At 50.1% G+C, this 17,928-nt stretch overlaps 2 protein-coding genes across 2 annotated transcripts; one reads left to right on the forward strand and one right to left on the reverse strand.

Annotated features, from left to right (window-relative positions):
- Nucleotides 1-1,189: 1,189 nt before the first annotated feature.
- tesk1b (testis associated actin remodelling kinase 1b) lies at nt 1,190-10,609 on the reverse strand. The gene is made up of 10 exons (XM_068755633.1): nt 10,430-10,609; nt 6,289-6,410; nt 6,138-6,186; nt 5,763-5,909; nt 5,604-5,686; nt 4,034-4,124; nt 3,722-3,805; nt 3,295-3,381; nt 3,066-3,162; nt 1,190-2,974 (listed from the first exon to the last, which is right to left on the reverse strand). Exons 1-10 carry the CDS (start codon nt 10,607-10,609, stop codon nt 1,890-1,892), a joined length of 2,025 nt encoding a protein of 674 aa, XP_068611734.1. The 3' UTR covers nt 1,190-1,889.
- Nucleotides 10,610-14,454: 3,845 nt separating this feature from the next.
- Nucleotides 14,455-17,854, forward strand: LOC137911289 (fatty-acid amide hydrolase 2-A-like). The gene is made up of 11 exons (XM_068755634.1): nt 14,455-14,646; nt 15,522-15,604; nt 15,708-15,859; nt 15,930-16,139; nt 16,231-16,350; nt 16,450-16,585; nt 16,683-16,800; nt 16,938-17,057; nt 17,167-17,278; nt 17,393-17,587; nt 17,676-17,854. Exons 1-11 carry the CDS (start codon nt 14,455-14,457, stop codon nt 17,852-17,854), a joined length of 1,617 nt encoding a protein of 538 aa, XP_068611735.1.
- Nucleotides 17,855-17,928: the final 74 nt, after the last annotated feature.

Below are 17,928 nucleotides of genomic sequence, written 5' to 3' on the forward strand. Positions count from 1 at the left end.
GTTTCGGCTGGGCCGGAGACAGATTAGTGACCTACCATCGACTTTTAGTTTATAACAGGAAGGATTTCGAGTTATGAAGCTCTTCCTCCTCCTCCTCCTCTTCCTCTTCGTCCATAAACTGTGAGACGGCCTGAATACACAAACTGGAGGATATTTTCAGAAAACGGGACCGCAAATAGCAGAAATGTGCAGTAACCCCCCCCCCCCCCCCCCCCCCCAGCTCGCCAATGTTGCAGAAAGAATGCAACACCAGCAAAATAGAGGAAGGTGTCAGGATGGTTCTCTTAGAGGGGGGGGTCAGAAGCACAGGCCCGGTGGGGGATTGGTTCTTGTTCATGAAGGGGAAAACCCACATTTAGATTTAGATTTTTTTTTTCCCCTGATCGGATGAACTCTGGCTCGAGGAATGTGCTGCTTAAGTGTCAAATTAGGGGGCGTGTCACGTTTATAGCACCTGATTATCACCATCCAGATCACCAGGAGGGGGGGTGGTGTCGCTTTTCACTCATTAACCATAATCAATCTAATGATTAACAAGACGAATGCAAGGATCAGATAAGAGACAATCAAGTTTAGGAGTCACGATCTGAGTATTTCTAACCTCCAAAGTCCAAAGGGTCCCCAGGTCCCGATCAGCTCCAGACAGCACCTCCTTCTGGCAGCACAGGGGAACTGCACCTTCAGCCGCTCGACTCTCTGAGACGAGACAAGGACTGAAGGCTGCATGTTGTTGAAAAATTAACAGAGGTACTAAATAAATATTAAGCAGTAAAGACGAGGAACAAATTTAAGATAAAGTGACAAAACAAGGAAGTTAAATATCGTTATTGCAGCAAAAACCAAAGTGCTGATCTCTGCTGAGGAGGGAACGTCTTCATGAAACAGGCAAGTAATCAAAATAAAAATGTGATGTAATCATTAAAACTTACCTTTAATAAGCAACAGGCGCAGGGTGACTGGGTGGAGACAGCAGGAGCACGAGACGGGTGGAGATAGGGATTTATCCCCTCCAGGGCAGGAGTACCATTTTGTTAATGCTAAAACATCTTGTTTGTTGACAATGACGGAGGGGAAAAGTCCCAACTCAGTCATCAGAATTCAGGAAATCTCCCTGGCAACCAATCAAATATTTGAGAAGAAGAAAGCGGAACGAAGCCAAATGCACAGATCAACGTCGGGAGAACATCAATGCATTCTGTCTTTTTTATTATATGCCATCTTTAAATAAGAATTTGTACATTTCTTAAGCAGGTCTTTGACCATTCATTCTCAAAAGTAATGACATGAGTAATATTTATTAACAGTAATACAGCTGAAGTGCTCAAACCAGGCAAACAGATGGACCAATAGAGAACAAACAGCAAAAAAAAAAACAAGGGGGGGTGCACAGGCCAGTCGCTCTAAGACTCTTGCGTTGAATCCGCCACGTTTATACGTTGAACACAAACGCAGCCCCGCAACGCACTTAAACAAAAAAACAAAAACTGCCTGTTCGTTCAGAAACAGCACCAAACGTCAAAAAATAAATTCTGCAGCAGTAATACTAAGCTCAACATTCCCCGTTTCATCGACGACATCAGTCATAAGAATCTTTACACTTGCAAATGTACAGCAGCTAAACCAGCAGAGCCCCCAAACTGGAGCGTGTGGGGCTCCGCCCATCAGTCAGGTCGAGTTGCGTCACCCTCGGCCAGCAGAGGGCGACACGCAACAAGTCACCAGTGGAAACAAGTCTCTCGTTGCAGAGCTTTTCACAGACCTGCTCTGGGTCCAGCCGGGTCTGAAGATGAACAGGGTATTGCTGATTTAAAAATCTGTGCAAATTCACTTTAGAAATATTTAATTTCCATTTGTCTTTTCAGTCTATTTTGGTGTCGAGAAGCCGGAGTTTATGTCCGTGCCCCCGGTAAGGACAGTCCCGGCTCCAGGCTGGTGGTCGTGGTCGTGGGGGCGGGAGAGGGGGGCAGACCTTTCGGTCCTGGACACAAGACCCCATTCAGGTTCTTGTAAGGGTTCCTGCGGGGTGGCGCTCTGAGACACATCGAGGGGAAGCGAAGTCCGGCGAGGCAGCAACCGGGACAGGAGATCACGTCCTCCTGGTCCAGAGACTGTCTGCTGCCAGAACCGAATGGGGAAGAACCGTCGGTGTCGTCGGTGGGGGAATGGTAGCTGTTCTTGTTGGTTACGTTGGGCGCGCCGGCGGTGCCGGCGTTCCACCCCGAGGGTCGACCCGCCGCCACGTTATTGTTGTCCAACTGAAAGAGGGGAGGGCAGCAGGTGGGCTCTTTGGAGATGGCCGACCCCCAGCCGTTCGACAGGGGAGGGACGGAGGCTTGGAGGGGAGTCGAGGAATGAGACGGCGGGGTGGAGAGTTTGGAGTCAGACGATGAACTGTCCTCTTGCGTGTCAGGGGAGCTCATGCAGTCCATGGGCTCCCCGACCCCTTCATCCTCCTCCTGCCTCAGCAGGGCCGGTGACTCGGGCTCGGGAGACGGAGGGAGACCTGAACCACTCCCCTCCCCGGTCTCCTCCTCTCCCAACAGTCTCTGTCTTTCACCACCTCCATCTACGTCACCGTTGACCGAGGCCACCTCCGACGCAGAGTCCTCCTCGGTCAGGATAGCGCTCTGTGCCGAAGCGAGGTGAGGAGGAGGCGTGCACGGCAGCGAGTGGCAGCGCCTGTGCCTCCGGGAATGGTCATTGCCGTCCGTCTCGGGCTCGTCGCAGTCCGGCGGAGGGGGCAAGGTGAAGGTCAGGGAGATGACAGACTTGCTGGGAGTGTCGAACAGCTTGATCTTGCCGCCTTTGAGGTCTTCCCGCTGAGAGAAGGGGTTGACGCGAGCGGTAGCCGCCATGGTAACGGACGGAGCCACGTCCGGGGGGTGGAGCATGTCAGATTTGCTGCGGGAGAGTCGAGGATCTGACGGGAGGCAAAGGGATCGCCGTCGAGGAGAGCCAATCACCGAGGGAACCGCTTTAAGGAGAAGAGAACGGATGGCGGCTTAACTTTCTCTCGCAGGAAGACACGCATCGATTCGCCGGCTATGCAACAACATCGGACTAACCTACGACCGTTTGCTCATCCTTCCGTTTCCGCTCAGCATGTCTGCTCTCCAGCTCCTCTACAATCTGGGAGAAGGACGGACGGAGTTTTGCATTCATCTGACAGGAGTGGGAGGGGGGGCGGGGGGGGAGGGGGGAAGCAACAGAGCAAGAAAGTCAATAAATTCAACAACGAAAAGGCTTCCGTGAAAAGAATTTCAGCAACATCCAAATATTCGGTCCGATTCTTACATCACAGCAGGCAACGGCCAGCGCCAGGAAGTCAGGAGGACAGCCCCGCACCATCTGCTGAAAGGTCACCACATCCAGACCGAAGTTCTGCACAGAACAAGGGAAACTATTCGTGAGGTTTTACACTTCTCTGGATCAACAAAGTGATTTTCAAGAGATCCAGAAAGGTTTGTTTTTTTTATGATGACAGGAAGTGAGGTGAATTTAACTGCGGTTCCACCAAACGGCCACTAGGGGGTTGCCTTGTTGAAGGTTTTTTTCTTTTCTTTTTTTTTTTTTTTTTTAAACACAAGTCATGCAAGAGGTGCGTTGGAAAGATTGACTTCTTCATACCACACCGTTACACCGTGTTAGAACAATCATATGGAATAGAAGAACCGAGAGAACGGAAGAGTCGGTCAACGGCGGCAACCGTCGCCTTACGTACCGCGGTGCGTGGCAGGATGTCAGGGTCGGCCTGTATCCTCCCAATAATCTCACACAGGATGATCCCGTACGCGAACACATCCACCTGCACCAGAGAGGAAGACGAGGTCGGTCACACACAGATCGTGTAGATGTAGTAGTCGCTACGTAGATTTGGTTCAACCTACTTTAGCCGTGAACCTAAATTCTCAAATGTAAATGTCATTTTATGAACCGCTTCGTAAAGCCTGGCTTTCATCACACCCACTGTGGACCTTGAACTCTTACTACAATCTGCAGCCGAGCGGTAAAGACGAAGGTGAGATCTACTCACCTTCTCATTGTACGCTTCTGATCGCAGCACCTCCGGGGCCATCCAGTAGGGGGAGCCGACAATGGCCAGACGCTCCTCGTTCTCTTCCTCGCTGCAAAAATGAAGGAGGAAAGAGAAGGAAGGTTCACGATTAAAGTAAACAAAGAAACAAACCCATTCCACAAAGCGAGAGCTTAAAAAGGGCTTACATTCTTAATTCTGGGGGGAAATCTGTTATATTCTTGGCTAATTAGATATTTTTACAATCCCTCTTTGCCCTTTAGGGTTTGAAAACGACCAATTATTGGCCTGATAAAAATCTTCTGTAACCTAGAAACCACAGTGTTTCTTGGTTATGCAGGTTGTGCAATTCTATTTGAATAAAAAGGAACGAAAACGTGAATGTGCAAGGACACACACACTGCTGGTAGTTACTTCCTCTATGCTATTTCTATCTGCCACTGCGGGCTATGATACTGCAGAAAAATACCGCGAAGGAAGTGATGGCAGAGAGAGAAAAAGCCATTTAGAGAAGTGGACCCGACAGAAACGAGCAAACAGAGAAAAAAAACAGTCAAAAGAGTTCAACCGTTTATGAAAAAAAACCTGAACCAAGAGTTGAGCAACACCAGAGGGATGAGACTCGCTATGAGGGGCAGCAGAGAACCAGTAACGCGATGGGAGGAAGAGGAGGAGGAATAGTTTGACCTTATTTGGAGTGCTTTTCCTAAACCCCTGTCATGTCGTCCTCCTTCCTCCACATGCCACGAAGCCCAGCGGTAGCACGCCAACGGCAACACGCATCCAAGGAGAGTCGCCCGCTCCTCTCCAGCGTTTTGATCAGAATAGAACGCAAACAGGGCCTCGAACGCGACGGAAACGGGTTTACACAAGTGTGCGACACACACACACACACACACTTGTGTAAACACGAAAAGGTGACGGGGCAGATCGGGCGGAAACAACACACACACACACACACAGGCTGCCTTATCGCAGGAGGAGGACGAGGCGTGAACGCGTGGGAAGGGGCCTCCTTCAGCGCCGTCGGTCTTCCAACGACCACTTTGAAGCTCTGAGATTCAAACAATCTGACAGAAATGAGACGATAACGGCAGCGCCATACTTCAACCCAGACGAACATTTAGGCCTTCATACAGCGTTTGAAGCCTTTTCTCCGTTTTTATAAACGACACCTTTCTTTTTTCTTTTTTTTTTTACAGAGGACGATTTCCCTCTATAGCTGGAAAACCAGCTGAAGAACATAAAAGCGGACGGCTGCGACTCTGCTGGTCATTAATGCGGAGTCAAATTTATGATGGTGAATAAAACAGTCTGCATAAAAATAAAAAAATAAAAACATAACACACACACACACGCACACAAAAAATAAAACAAGTCTCCCGCCCCCCCCCCCCCCCCCTCTGGAAAGATGGATCATAATTTTCATAAAACTTCCCCCTGGATCGAGTGGTGGAGGAGGGAAGGGCAATAAATATAAATATATATATACACCCGGCCGGCGCGGAGGAGGAATGTCATTTACGGAGCGCCGATAGCAGCGGCGTTGACTGGAATGCCGTGTACCGACCTGCAATCTGGGATTTTCTCTGCGAGGCCAAAGTCTCCCACGATGACGGAACACACGCTGCCCTCCCAGCGCACCAGGCAGTTCTGCACAGAGGGTTGGGGTCAGAGGTCAAAACACGCATCACTGGTAGCACCGCCACCGATGCGCCGGCGTCGTCACCTTGGAGGTGAGGTCCCTGTGGAAGATGCCCTTGCTGTGCAGGTACTGCAGCCCCCGGGCGATGTCCAGGGCCAGACGGCTCCGCGTGTCCCAGGACAAGGCGACGCCGCTACCCAGCAGCTGCTCCAAGTTACCGCCGTTGATGTACTGGAAGAGAAAGGAAGCAAATCGGACTAATTACATAGAAGCTCGGTTACCACGGCAACCGGCATGCCACGCACCCGCCTGACCTCAGCGAGGGCCTCACAGTGCGAGCTTCGGCCGCGTCGACTGTGAAGCCCTATCCGGACGTTCACCAGCGTGACGACTCAAAATGAGTGTGCGTTGATCTTTGAAACACTCCAAAAATCAAAGATATTGAAGTATTTAAATTACCTCTGTGAGGGCGTGGAGCTGGCCCTCGTGGACACACACTCCTATGAACCTGGAGGAAGGGCAGATAATCAGTAACAGAAGTCGAGGCTGATCGGAGAGCAAAGACGGCGCCAAACAGGAAGTAGCAAGCATCTGGAACCGGCTGCGTTACCTGAGTATGTTGGGATGCGAGAGTCTGTTCATGAGCTGGACCTCCCTGAGCATGTTGGCTCGGTTACTGGCCAGGATGTTCATCTTCAGAGCCATCACCTGACCGGACACACGGTGCTGCACCTGGGCCGGAAACAGGCAAACACACGGCAGGCTGAGTATCTGAGTCAAGACATTGATTATTGGCAATCAGAACACACAACTATTCAGACAGCAGTCTCTGTTCACACAAATATGTGACGTACGGCGAAGCCGGACGGAATTTCTACTGGGAATGCGCTAAAAAAAATACACGAATCACGTCACTAAACACAACCCGAGGTCACAAAACTGAAATACGCCACAGCGAGGGGCCGTTAGCGCCCCAGAGCCGGGGTCGGGGTCGTAAAACATAGAGAGTTTGTTCATTCCTTGCGTTTCCTGACTCTGCCCCCGACCTTGTAGTCGACGGCAACGGCTCCGTCTGGTATGGTAATCATGGTGATGGAATAAGCCCCTCCCCTCCCTTCAGGCTATAGGTTACTGCATATTTGCCTTGGAAGTACTTTGACTTCCAAAATAAACACATGGAAGCAGTAAATGATCTTTAAATACTCAGCGAGCACACAGAAGAATTCACCTTTATTTTTTTTACAGTTGTATTTTTTGGCAGCTGCTTTGTGTGAGACTGAAGTTAGAAACCCGTCGTTTATGTTGGTGTAGAACAGTGTTAGAAAGTAAATAAATAAAATAAAAAATAAGTAAACATTGGAATGTTTGTTTTATACACGACAACATTATACGCATTACTAACATGGGTTTATATTGTATGTCAATATTTTCAAGCCAACATTCAAAACGTGTGACCCTGAATGCTAATGCACTGAATCTAGAGACATGCTAGCAATGCTATCATCCCGAATTTAAACACAATGATGCTCAGCTAAACTAGCATGCTCAAAACCACGACACCAACATAGCGATGACATGATTCCTTTTTTGCCTGTGAGCAAATTTTGTGTTTCTCTGTGAAACAGCCATGCTAGCCACTTTAGCTTAGCATGATACCAGGCCCAGACACTGGCCTGGATCTTGGCTGGACTCCGGTGGCAGAAGAATCACAAAGCCCATCAGAGACCTCAGACTAGAACGTAGCGCTAACGCTAACGCTATTAATACACAGACTTGGCCTGGTCTCAACAGCCAGCCAACGAGAGCCTTGCTAAATTCCTTCCGGCTGACTTAAGCCGAGGAGAAGAACGCATGCTAATCCCATGTAAAGTTGCAAAGTGGTCGTTTCCTCCTTGGAGCAGAACTTTTAAATGATTTGTTCTTCTTCTCTTTGCTCATTTACAGCACCGAGAGGCTCAGGAAGCCGCACGAGGAGCCTTTATACACAGACTTCCATTAGCACAGATTTATCTGAGCCCTGACCCCCCCGTGGGGGGCTTCCGCATCGCTGTGGCTTTACATCACGCAGGCCGGCTTCTCCCCGCCGCACATCTGCCTTCTCACTTGTACGAGAGGCATGTAGAGTGTGTGACAGGCAGGCACGCACACACGCACGTAAACACACATTCAGGCCAACGTGAGCCTGATGGGTTTTAGCGGCGGACAGCGTTTTCTCAGCGTATCCAACATGTGCAGCAACGGTGTCTGTCATTAGCCGGTGGCCTGATGGCAAAGATCCACGAGGGAGGAGGAGGAGGAGGAGGAGGAGGGGAAGCCAGAAAGTCCGGATGGGAGAGGCCCAAAAAGGTCAGAAGTGATGGGTGAGAGACCTTTAACAGGGTTCTGAAGAACTCGTGCAACGATGGAAACGGTTTAGAAGAAGAGGAGATGAACAGGCCATACATTTCTGTCATCGCAGAAGAGACAGAAAACGTCCCCAAATAGATCGCGAACAACTTCAGCAATTTGTTGGTCGGGATATTTAACGCGTCGGTTTTTGAGCAGGCGCCTCGCAATCAGCGAGCCATATCCCGTCAAGACAAAAACCAGGAAGCTTCAGCGGGTGGCGAGGAGCGAGCGTCCGAGGTCGCCGAGGGGTGAACTCGAAGTAATCGGAGCAAGACGTTTTCGTACACGTTCTTATCGTTCGTCTAAAAACTCGACCTGCTCGACTGGTGCAGCTGGAAACATTCTGGATGAGCATCTCGTACAGAACGGGCCCAGAAACACCTTCAGTGGGGGGGGGGGGGGGGGGGGGGGGGGTGACGCAACTTAAAACAAACGGCTTGTTTTCATGATTTAAATGAACAAACTCTTCGCAAACACGAGAGAATAGAGGCGACGACGGAAATGAAGATCCGCAGACTGCTGGCGTGCCGCAAAAAAAACGATTGCACCGTTTCTGACTAGACATGCGAAAGCCCTCGGGCTATTTGTTCTTGCAGGGGGGGGGGAGGGGGGGGCGCCTTTGCTCCAGGTGTGTGGCGAAAGATGGGCGCAGACAACCACTGACCGCCGATGCAAAGACCCCCCCCCCCCCCAGCCTCCCGAGACAAACACCTATAAAAAACAAGACCGTTGAGCAACTCTTGCCCAACGCCAGTTGAAACGCGCTTCATGTGAAGACAGGCGCGTTTGGGCGGGGCATAAACAAAGTAAGTAGATCCCGACACCGCTTGCGAGGGAGGAGGGAGACGATGATGGAAGGGCGCTTCACTAAAAGACGCCGGGGTTCAAGTCGACACTGGCTCGGCTCGGCCCTACACACACACACACACACACAGAAACTGATCACGACCACACACACAGACGAGAGGCGATGACGTTCTGTTCAAACGCTTTTCTTTTTAGTCATCGTTTCATCTTTTCAGTGAACTGGTCACATCCCAACATGCCCAACTGGGAGAGTCCCGGCTCTCGGATTTAAGATTCCTGAAAGGATAAGATCAAGTTTTCTTTGGGAATGTCTGATGATGGCAACAAAAAAAAATAAAAAAAAGGAAGACAGCAACGCTTTACCGTAAAAAAAACAGGAATACAAATGGTAGGAAAATAAAGGGTAAATAAATGATTGCTTCGTGGCATCGCCTGATGAGCGATGCTGCAATTTATTTATGACTCGGGTGCTTTATTGCTGGATAGCCTTCACGCTTTCAGTTCAGAGTTCAGGAAAAGGGGGGAACACAAGCAGGAATCTTTGCCCAACGCCGAAATAAATGCTAAAAAATCATAAATAAATCAAAAGAACTGCACCTGAAGGTTTCGTCCCCGCCCGTCTCGCTCTCTTCATTTTAGTTTTTTTTTTTTTTTTTTTTACGGGTTGTACAATCGCACACTCGAGAGGGAACGGCCTGACCGCCTGGTGCGAGGCTTCATTGATCTGCACTGAGGAACGGAGCAACAACACAACCACACACACACACACACACACACACACACACACACACACACAGAGGGCAAGAAGCCTGAGTGACCGATGGATAAATGAGCCTTTTGGCATTTTTATGGCGCAATCTAAAGCAAAGTGCCAGCTGTAAACACAGTGACATTTGCATTCTCATTGGCCATTCAAAGGGCAGTGGGGGGGGGGGGGGGGGGGTCGGACGCATCATTTAAAGGCCGGATTGGATTGTTACGAAAGGTCAAAATGTGTCATTTCAGCCCGATCGGTGGATGCGAGACGTCGTAAATGGGATTTTAAAAACGTATTTGGACAGAGAAATGAATAAAAGCAAACAATGCTGAAGATGAAGCACGCGAAGCTCCATTATCCCGAGGCTCCTTGAACGCGTCCCAGGCAGGAGACAGGAGGCGGAATCCGGTCTGAATCCTTTTAGGTTTATTTAAACGCATTAACGCAACGTGACGCAAGCTGCGCTGCGCCGTTCGTGTCACCTCAGGCCACCCGCAGGCGCGACGGAAGGGAGGGAGGACGGATGGATGGACGAGCGTGTCGGGTTACCCCGCACGCGCGCCAGACGCGCGCCAGACGCGCACCTGTCCGGAGCGGATCCCCTTACGCACCAGAACACACTTTTGTCGCGCTCACACGCAACGCGCGGGTTCTGCAGCATCTTTGCTCCGTTTAGGACGCGCGTCCTTTCTTCCTCAGATGATGAAGATGAAGTTTCATTCTGGGGGAAACCCCGCAAAGCGAGCGGGAGGACGAACGTTCAAATAAAAGAAAGAAATAAAAGGCACTTTCACCTCACCTTGAAAACCTCCGAGAAGAAGCCCGAGCCGATCTTCTCGCTGTTGAAGTCATCCAGACGCGCCAGGCTGGAAACGGCGCTGCGCAGCGCCCGGTAGGAGGACGGCCTGATCCGGTTGGTTCCGTGCGCGCTGTGCATGGGCGGCTCCGCGTCGACCCTCTCCGTCTCCATCATCTCCATCTCGGACCCCCGCGGAGAAGGAGGCGGAGGAAGAGGAGGAGGAGGACGTGCGTGTCGTTTAAAATCCAGCCCGATACTGTTTACATCTCATGCCGGCCATGAAGGCCCCGGCGCCGGGGGGGGGCACCGAATGTCGCAGCGACCGGCTGGGCCTCGTCTAATTCCCGCAAAGGTTCGCGTTTAACAAACCGCGCAGCGGCGGGTCCGCACCCTCCAGAGTCGGTGCGCAGCTTGGCTGAAGTCCCTCATGGCGCGCAGCGGCGGCGGCGGAGGAGGAGGAGGAGGAGGAGGAGGAGGAGGAGGCGTCCGCCTCTCGGTTTCCTCTCCGCTCCTTCCGCAGTGGAAGAAAAAAAAGGTCCGGGGCTCTCCTCCCGGTTCCACCAATTGGATCGTGGGTTTTCCAGCGCGCACGGAGATGCGTCGCTGACGCAGCAGCCTATAAGAACTGGAAATGGGAGAGTGAGGAGAGGGGCGGAAACCGGGAGGGGGCAGATGGAGACGAGGCCGTTATATGTTCTCTGCTCTCCGCGTTAATTTGCTCCACGTTGCGCACAGGCGCTGTCAAAACTAACCCACTCGCCCGTGGGCGTATTAACGCCTGGCACGCCCCCCCCCCCCCCCCCCCCACCGCCAGGTTTGCCCAACGGGAACCTGCCCCCGCCCCCCCCCCCCCCCCCGCCTCACTGCGGCTTGTAAATTACATGGACGCACCATCTCTCGCGGGTTCGCGTCCCATCCAGGAACGCGTGGAGAAAGTAGCAAATGGAGCCATCAACGATTCACGCGGAAAACAGAAACGCCGACGCGCGCGCGACCGCACCGGCAGAGAAGCGACAGGGCGCGTGCGCGGCGACACAAAAAAACCTGACAGATGACTTACCGGGTTTTCGTCACGCGCGCCCCGAGCCCCGGATCAGCTACGGCGTCCGGTTACCGAAGGCTTTATTCCGCTAATGAATCTCCTCCGGTACCGGCGCGTTTCGCCGTTACGCGCACGCCGTTCCTCCGGTTCCTCTGCGCCCGCCTCGCTCGTGGGCTCGACTCAGCGCAGGAGGGGGGCGGGGACTTTGGCTGCGCTTTATTGGACGCCGCAAGGCGGGGCGGCTCCACACGTGATCGCTGCAAACACAGAACGCACCTGTGGGGGCGCTTTGGCCTTTTCTCACCTGGACGCATCCGTGAGGCGTAAATTCCTCTAAAGCCAAAGGGACAACATTTATTTATTTACCTAGAATATTTGGGCAGAAGTTTTTTTTATTTTTTATATTTGATTAGATATTCCTAATTTATTTTGTCATGCTTTCCTCAGGGCTCTAAATATTCTCCACATTATTCCAGCGTTGCCTCAGTGGACGAGGTTCTTTATATTCTTTTTCCACATGGAACAAGAATAAATCAGATTTTAAAACACGTCATTATGTAAGAACGTCTTTTCATGGCTGCCGATATTCTGATATTCTAAAATAAAGCACAAGAATGTCAAAGCAGAGAATTCAATTAAACAATTCAGCATTAAAATGAGTCACTTTATTATTATTATTATTTATTATTATTAAATATTACACGGTAAAATCACTCCAAACTACCGAGGATTGGTTCATGGAGGGTTCGGGCTCATAAATAGATGCCGAGGAGAAGCATAAAGAGCCACCTAACACCTCGCAGCCACGTCCTCACACACCGGTAACACGTTCCCTCAGAGCTGCTCAACTGATCTGGGTTCTGTCACTGCATTATTTATAAATCCCACAGTCTGGGGGGGCTGAAGTCCCTCCATTGTTTCCGGCAATAGAATGTATTTATTATTTAACAAATCTGATGCCTTATTCATCCGAGGGTTCTCTGTGTGTGTGTGTGTGTGTTTATTATATAAGGAAGCCTGTTTTGTTACTTAATTTTTAATGAAACAAAAAAATTAAGCATTTCAATGCCGCGATTTTGCAGTTTCCACCGATATACATCAATATCTGGAGGGGGGCAGAGTGATGTCACTGGGCCTGCTGGGGGGGGGGGCTCCCGTCCCGCTGTCCCGCTGGCGGACCCTCGTCAAGACTCATCTGGGGGGGTCTAATGATCAGACTCTCCTCTGCCCGGCCTTACAAGCCGCCAGGTGGGGGGGCCAGGGGCCTCTATAATTGGTTTTTGGAGGACACCAGCTGTCTCGTGCCAGTCCCCAAAGTCTCGTGCCCAGCCGTCCCAAAGGAGGACCAGAGCTAGCCCCTCCCACCTTCCCTTCCTCCCATGCTGGACAAAAGACTCCTGTATATATAACACAATTATGGTATAATAATACTGCTAAATATATCAATATATTGATTATCCAATGTGGACAAAGAGCTTTCTTTTGGTTGGCGATGAATCTTTCAGACATGAATGCTGACCCCTCCCCCCCAGGAGGCTGACGTCTCTGGAGGTGCTGAAAGTAAATCAAAGGGAAGTGCTGCTCATCAGTCCAAAGGGAATTGAAAAGTAAATTGAGGGGGGGGGGGTTGACTGTTGGGTCTCCAACCTGAGCTGGATTCCGTTCAGAGAGGTCGCTGTCATGTGGAGCGCATCCCGGAAAGATGATGGGAATCAATACGAAAGGGCCCGAAGCTGCGCAGGGCTGAGCCGACTTGCTCTTCCTCACATCAACAGATCACGTGACGCCATTCCAGAGTTCAACAGGTGAGATCATGGGCAACGATAACCCTTCTCAGTTTTCTCCTCTTGTCTCTCCAAGCCCTCTGATTTTTCCTGCAGCTTCAGGTAAGGAATGATCGTTTTTTTTTCTCCACCCGGGCTGGACTGGGGTCATTTCCTTTTTGAACCTTTCAGCTTGTCGTAACCCTGTTAGGAGTATTTATCTTTGTAAATCTGCGACTGCGTCATGTTTGTTTTACCAGCTACTGGCGCGTTAATGGAGTTTCGTGTGCAAAAAGGTCGCAGGAAATCAAAGAAAATCCTCCACTATCTTCAGTAAACGAAATATTCCTGCCTCCGGATGTCGACTTGAAATCAATAAATAGTTCAGCAGGGTGTTGCTGACATTCTTTGGAACTTAAATGATCTTCTGTCACACTGAAATATAATATATGACAAATGCACAAAGCTGCTGATTCCAGGCCAACGGGAAGGCATTATAATTTAAATAGAAGATAAATATCCACCAAACTGCTATATTTAAAATAAATAATGTTCTTAAAATGGCCGAAAGCCCCAAAAACCTGCGCCGTGATTTTTGTATTGCTGTGACATCCATCACAGCATTTTAACCAGGCATGAAGTCAGAGCACCAGCATGATAAAATACCAGGACACTGATAAGAGGTGTTTGAGTTTCACACGCAGGTTTACTCTAAAATGAAAGTGCGCTATGCTGCCATCTATTGGTGGAATACAGTTACTGCACTACACTGCACGACAAACCGTGATTGAACTTGAATGTTCATGCACCTGTAAAGCCATTTAGAATAAAAACGTAATATTATTCTGGCTAAAGTAAACAAACCTAGAAACACAAAAACCTTAAACTTTATAACAACAATAAATGTCCCCTTTGCGCTCTCTTGCAATATGACAGGTTTAATTGGCTTTATTTAATTGGGGGCGCATATTTGAGGTTGTGATATTTTCCATAAATTCAATAAACCTTTATTTATTTTCTCACCTCTCTTGATTTAATCTCTATTTCATGGCGCGTCTTTGCATTCTTTTTCCATTTTGTTTGCAGGTTTACGCGCGGGGAATAACCGAGCACGCCGAATCTAACGCGCTCGCCAACCAACCTCTGCCTCCTCTTATCACCTGCAGCTGAATCAGCGCCACGCAGTCCTTCGTGCGCCCTTCCCTCCCTCGGGCTCAAACATGGCACGGAGCATTTCGGAAAGGGTGCAGGTATGGCTCTTCAAGGCGGTCACCGGAGTCCTCTTCGTGCTTTTCCGACTCCTCTCCCCTCGGAGGAGCGCGTTGTTGTCACGGAACAAACTCCCACCTGTCGGGAACCCGGCGCTGCTCCGGTCAGCGACGCAGCTCGCCAAAAAGATCCGGCGCAAAGAGGTGCGTATCCGGCCAAACCGCACGCAGACTGGTTTTTAACATTAAAACAGCATTTAATTAGATGCCGTCAGTTTAGAGTAACATGAAAGTTATGTTAGTATAAAAATGTTATTATAATATTGTATGGGGGGGGGGGGGGGGGGCATTAAGTTTGGTGCGCCTCTGTTCCAGTCTCAACTCACGAATCTGTGCAACATGAGGACTCCTTATTATCAATATTATTATTAGGCTATATTTCTGCTAGTTTTATGGGATCTTGTGAGCTTCTTAGTTTTTATTTCGGTATTGCAGGGGGGGGGGGGGCCTCCAAATAATTTACAAAACAGCATGATTTTCTGACAGAAGGCTTTTTGGTCCACATTTCTGCACTACGGAGGAGCTGAAATGTGAAACTTTAACAGTCTATCAATGCAAACCGAGGAAACATGTCTCCATAAATAAGCGCTGCCCACACGGCTGTTAACATCACAAGCGACCGACCTGTTTTGAATGTTTATAATAGTTAATAATTAGCAGCGTTGTTAAAGGTCTATTGATGACAGCAACCTGTTTTGAAAGCAGGATACATTGGCTTTGTTCTTCACAGAGATAATTGTTGCAGTTGGAGTTGCCCTTATGTCATTGCCGTTGCGTCAATTAAATGAATAAAACACTCGACCATTATAGTTTTCATTTAGTATCCTGATGTTTTTTTTTTGTTTTTTTTACCTATTCCACCTATTTTGTCTGAGATCGTGATAACAATAATCCAGATTATATACAAATAATGTCCGAGCAGCCTCTTTATTAAGACAAGTCAAATTCTATTAATCGGAATAACATTTTCAAGTAATTCTGCCCCCAAAAAACAAAATGCCTTTTCCGCCTTCACGCAGGTTTCCAGCGTGGAAGCGGTGCAGGCGTACATCGACAGGATCCAGGAAGTCAACCCTCTGCTGAACGCTCTTGTGAAAGACAGGTACCACGCAGTCGCCGCTCCTTATCCGATTGACTTTGATACTTTTTATGTTTACTGCGGGTGCCACGATTAATCACGATGAATCATTTCTCTTTGCGTCCAGGTTTGACGCCGCCCTCCAGGAGGCAGCGCAGGCGGACCGGCTGATTAACGGGAAACCGGGCGAGCAGGAGGAGGAGGAGGAGGCGGCGTTGGAGGAGCGGCTACCCTTACTGGGAGTCCCGCTCTCTGTCAAAGAGTCCTTCGCCCTGCAGGGTAGAATCCTAAGAATCCCACCTTCACCTGAAGCTCCTTGACTTTGGTCATATCGCTGTGTGTGCCGCAGGCATGCCCCTCTCCATAGGCCTGGTCTCCAGGAAAGGGATTGTGTCGACCGCCGACTGCCCAGCCGTGGCCCTCCTGAGGAGAGCGGGGGCCATCCCGTTGGGTGTCACCAACCTCCCCGTTCTTTGTATGTGGTTCGAGTCCCACAACCGCCTCTACGGCGTCACCAACAACCCGTACGACCTCGGGAGGACGCCGGGAGGAAGCTCTGGTTAGCCCCCCCCCCCGTTGGTCTGACTTGTGTTTCGGAGCAGAGACAGAGTGTTGGGATCGATGGCTTTCTGGTTTTCTCCTGTATGTAGGCGGGGAGGCCAGCCTGATCGCTGCGGCAGGCTCCGTGGTCGGAGTGGGATCCGACATTGGCGGCAGCATCCGGATGCCCTCGTTCTTCAACGGAATATTCGGCCATAAACCGACTCCCGGTAAGAGAAAGCTTGCAACTAGTTCATTTAAGTTATTTGTACACATTTAAAGAACGCGACTTGTCAGTCTCGTGTCGTAACGGCGGCGTGTTCCTGCAGGCGTGGTGTCCCTTGACGACACCTACCCTCGGTGCACCGGCAGAGAGATGGAGTACAACAGCATCGGGCCTCTGTGCCGCTACGCCGAGGACCTGCTGCCCATGCTGAGGATCATGGCGGGACCCAACGTTGGCATGTAAGAGCTCTGCTGGGGGTTCTCATGAGGGTCCGATAACGCACATCAATGGCTCGTCTATTGATGTGTGTGTGTGTGTGTGTGTGTGTGTGTGCAGGTTGTCGTTAAACACCAAGGTCGACTTGCAGAAACTGCGGTTCTTCACCGTCCCTCACAATAGTGGGTGTATTATGATGTCCCCCGTCAGCAAAGAGCTCTTTGATGTTCAGAAGAAGGTGCGTTTTCAATGTCCGTTGCTTTAAAATGGTCTTTGGTGCAAAAAAACCAAAAACAAAACAAACAACAACTGCCAAATGAATTCTGTTCAATGAAAGGAAATCGAATGAATTAAAATTCCAACGACGTTCTCCAGGTGGTGGAACGTCTGGAGGCCGACCTCGGAGTGGAAGTCCGAGAGGTGCGCTTCCCTGAGCTCCGCTATAGTTTCCAGATCTGGGATACTTACATGGGTCTTCCAGACAAGGAGGGCAAGGTGTGTTAAATATATAATATATATATATATATATTTGGGTTTCAAAGCTTTCTTTATTGGCTGTGCAGATGTGAGCCTTATAGGTAAACGTAAAAAAAATGTTCCTCAGCCTCCTCGGGCGTTTACCGAGCTGCTGGGGGAACCAGGACGTCCCGTCCGGCCTCTGTGGGAGCTGCTCAAGTGGACGGTGGGAAAATCACAGCACACCATGGCCGCCCTGGGTGAGAGTGGGTCCCATTGGGGACCGGTCGTTCTCCTGAACAGCCGAGGGATACGGACATTAAAAAGTCTACAGAAAAAAAAAGACAATGTAAAAATGTTTCTTTTTCCTTCAGTCCTGGTCCTTCTGTCGTACGTCTGCCGTCCGTTCAAACCCTCGTCCGACTTCATCCAGCGGGAGAAGGAGAAGCTGCAGAGGGAGCTGGAGGAGCTGCTGGGGGCCGATGGCGTTTTTCTTTACCCTTCTCACCCCCGAGTGGCTCCTGAACACCACCATCCACTTTTCAGACCCTTTGACTTTGGCTACACGGGTTAGTCCCACCTCAATCGTCACGGCAACCACGTCACCGTGCCTCGTTTTTCTTGTCTGTATATTTAGACCCTCCCTACTTTCTCCAGGTATATTCAACATTTTGGGGCTGCCGGTCACCCAGTGCCCTCTGGGTCTGGGGGAGGAAGGTCTGCCCCTGGGTGTCCAGGTTGTTGCTGGGAAAATGCAGGACCACCTGAGCCTGGAGGTGGCGCTCTACCTGGAGAAGACTTTCGGAGGCTGGAGGGATCCCGGAACAAAAAAATAAACACTGTAAAATAACGGCTTTAATAAATCTGTAGACTCAAGCCATCCAGTCAGCGATACTTTTTTATTTTTTTA

Source organism: Brachionichthys hirsutus, chromosome 23 (genome assembly GCF_040956055.1).
Source record: "Brachionichthys hirsutus isolate HB-005 chromosome 23, CSIRO-AGI_Bhir_v1, whole genome shotgun sequence".
Taxonomy (NCBI): Eukaryota; Metazoa; Chordata; class Actinopteri; order Lophiiformes; family Brachionichthyidae; genus Brachionichthys; species Brachionichthys hirsutus.

Excerpts from the sequence above, each read along its gene's own strand:
- tesk1b (XM_068755633.1), bottom strand. The coding sequence starts at position 10,609 with ATGGAGATGATGGAGACGGAGAGGGTCGACGCGGAGCCGCCCATGCAC. Across the intron at positions 6,411-10,429 it reads TCTTCTCGGAGGTTTTCAAG|GTGCAGCACCGTGTGTCCGG; the intron begins GTGAGGTGAAAG and ends TTTCCGGCCCAG. Across the intron at positions 5,910-6,137 it reads AGCTCCACGCCCTCACAGAG|TACATCAACGGCGGTAACTT; the intron begins GTAATTTAAATA and ends TTTCTCTTCCAG.
- LOC137911289 (XM_068755634.1), top strand. The coding sequence starts at position 14,455 with ATGGCACGGAGCATTTCGGAAAGGGTGCAGGTATGGCTCTTCAAGGCG. Across the intron at positions 16,140-16,230 it reads GACGCCGGGAGGAAGCTCTG|GCGGGGAGGCCAGCCTGATC; the intron begins GTTAGCCCCCCC and ends TCCTGTATGTAG. Across the intron at positions 16,801-16,937 it reads TCTTTGATGTTCAGAAGAAG|GTGGTGGAACGTCTGGAGGC; the intron begins GTGCGTTTTCAA and ends GACGTTCTCCAG.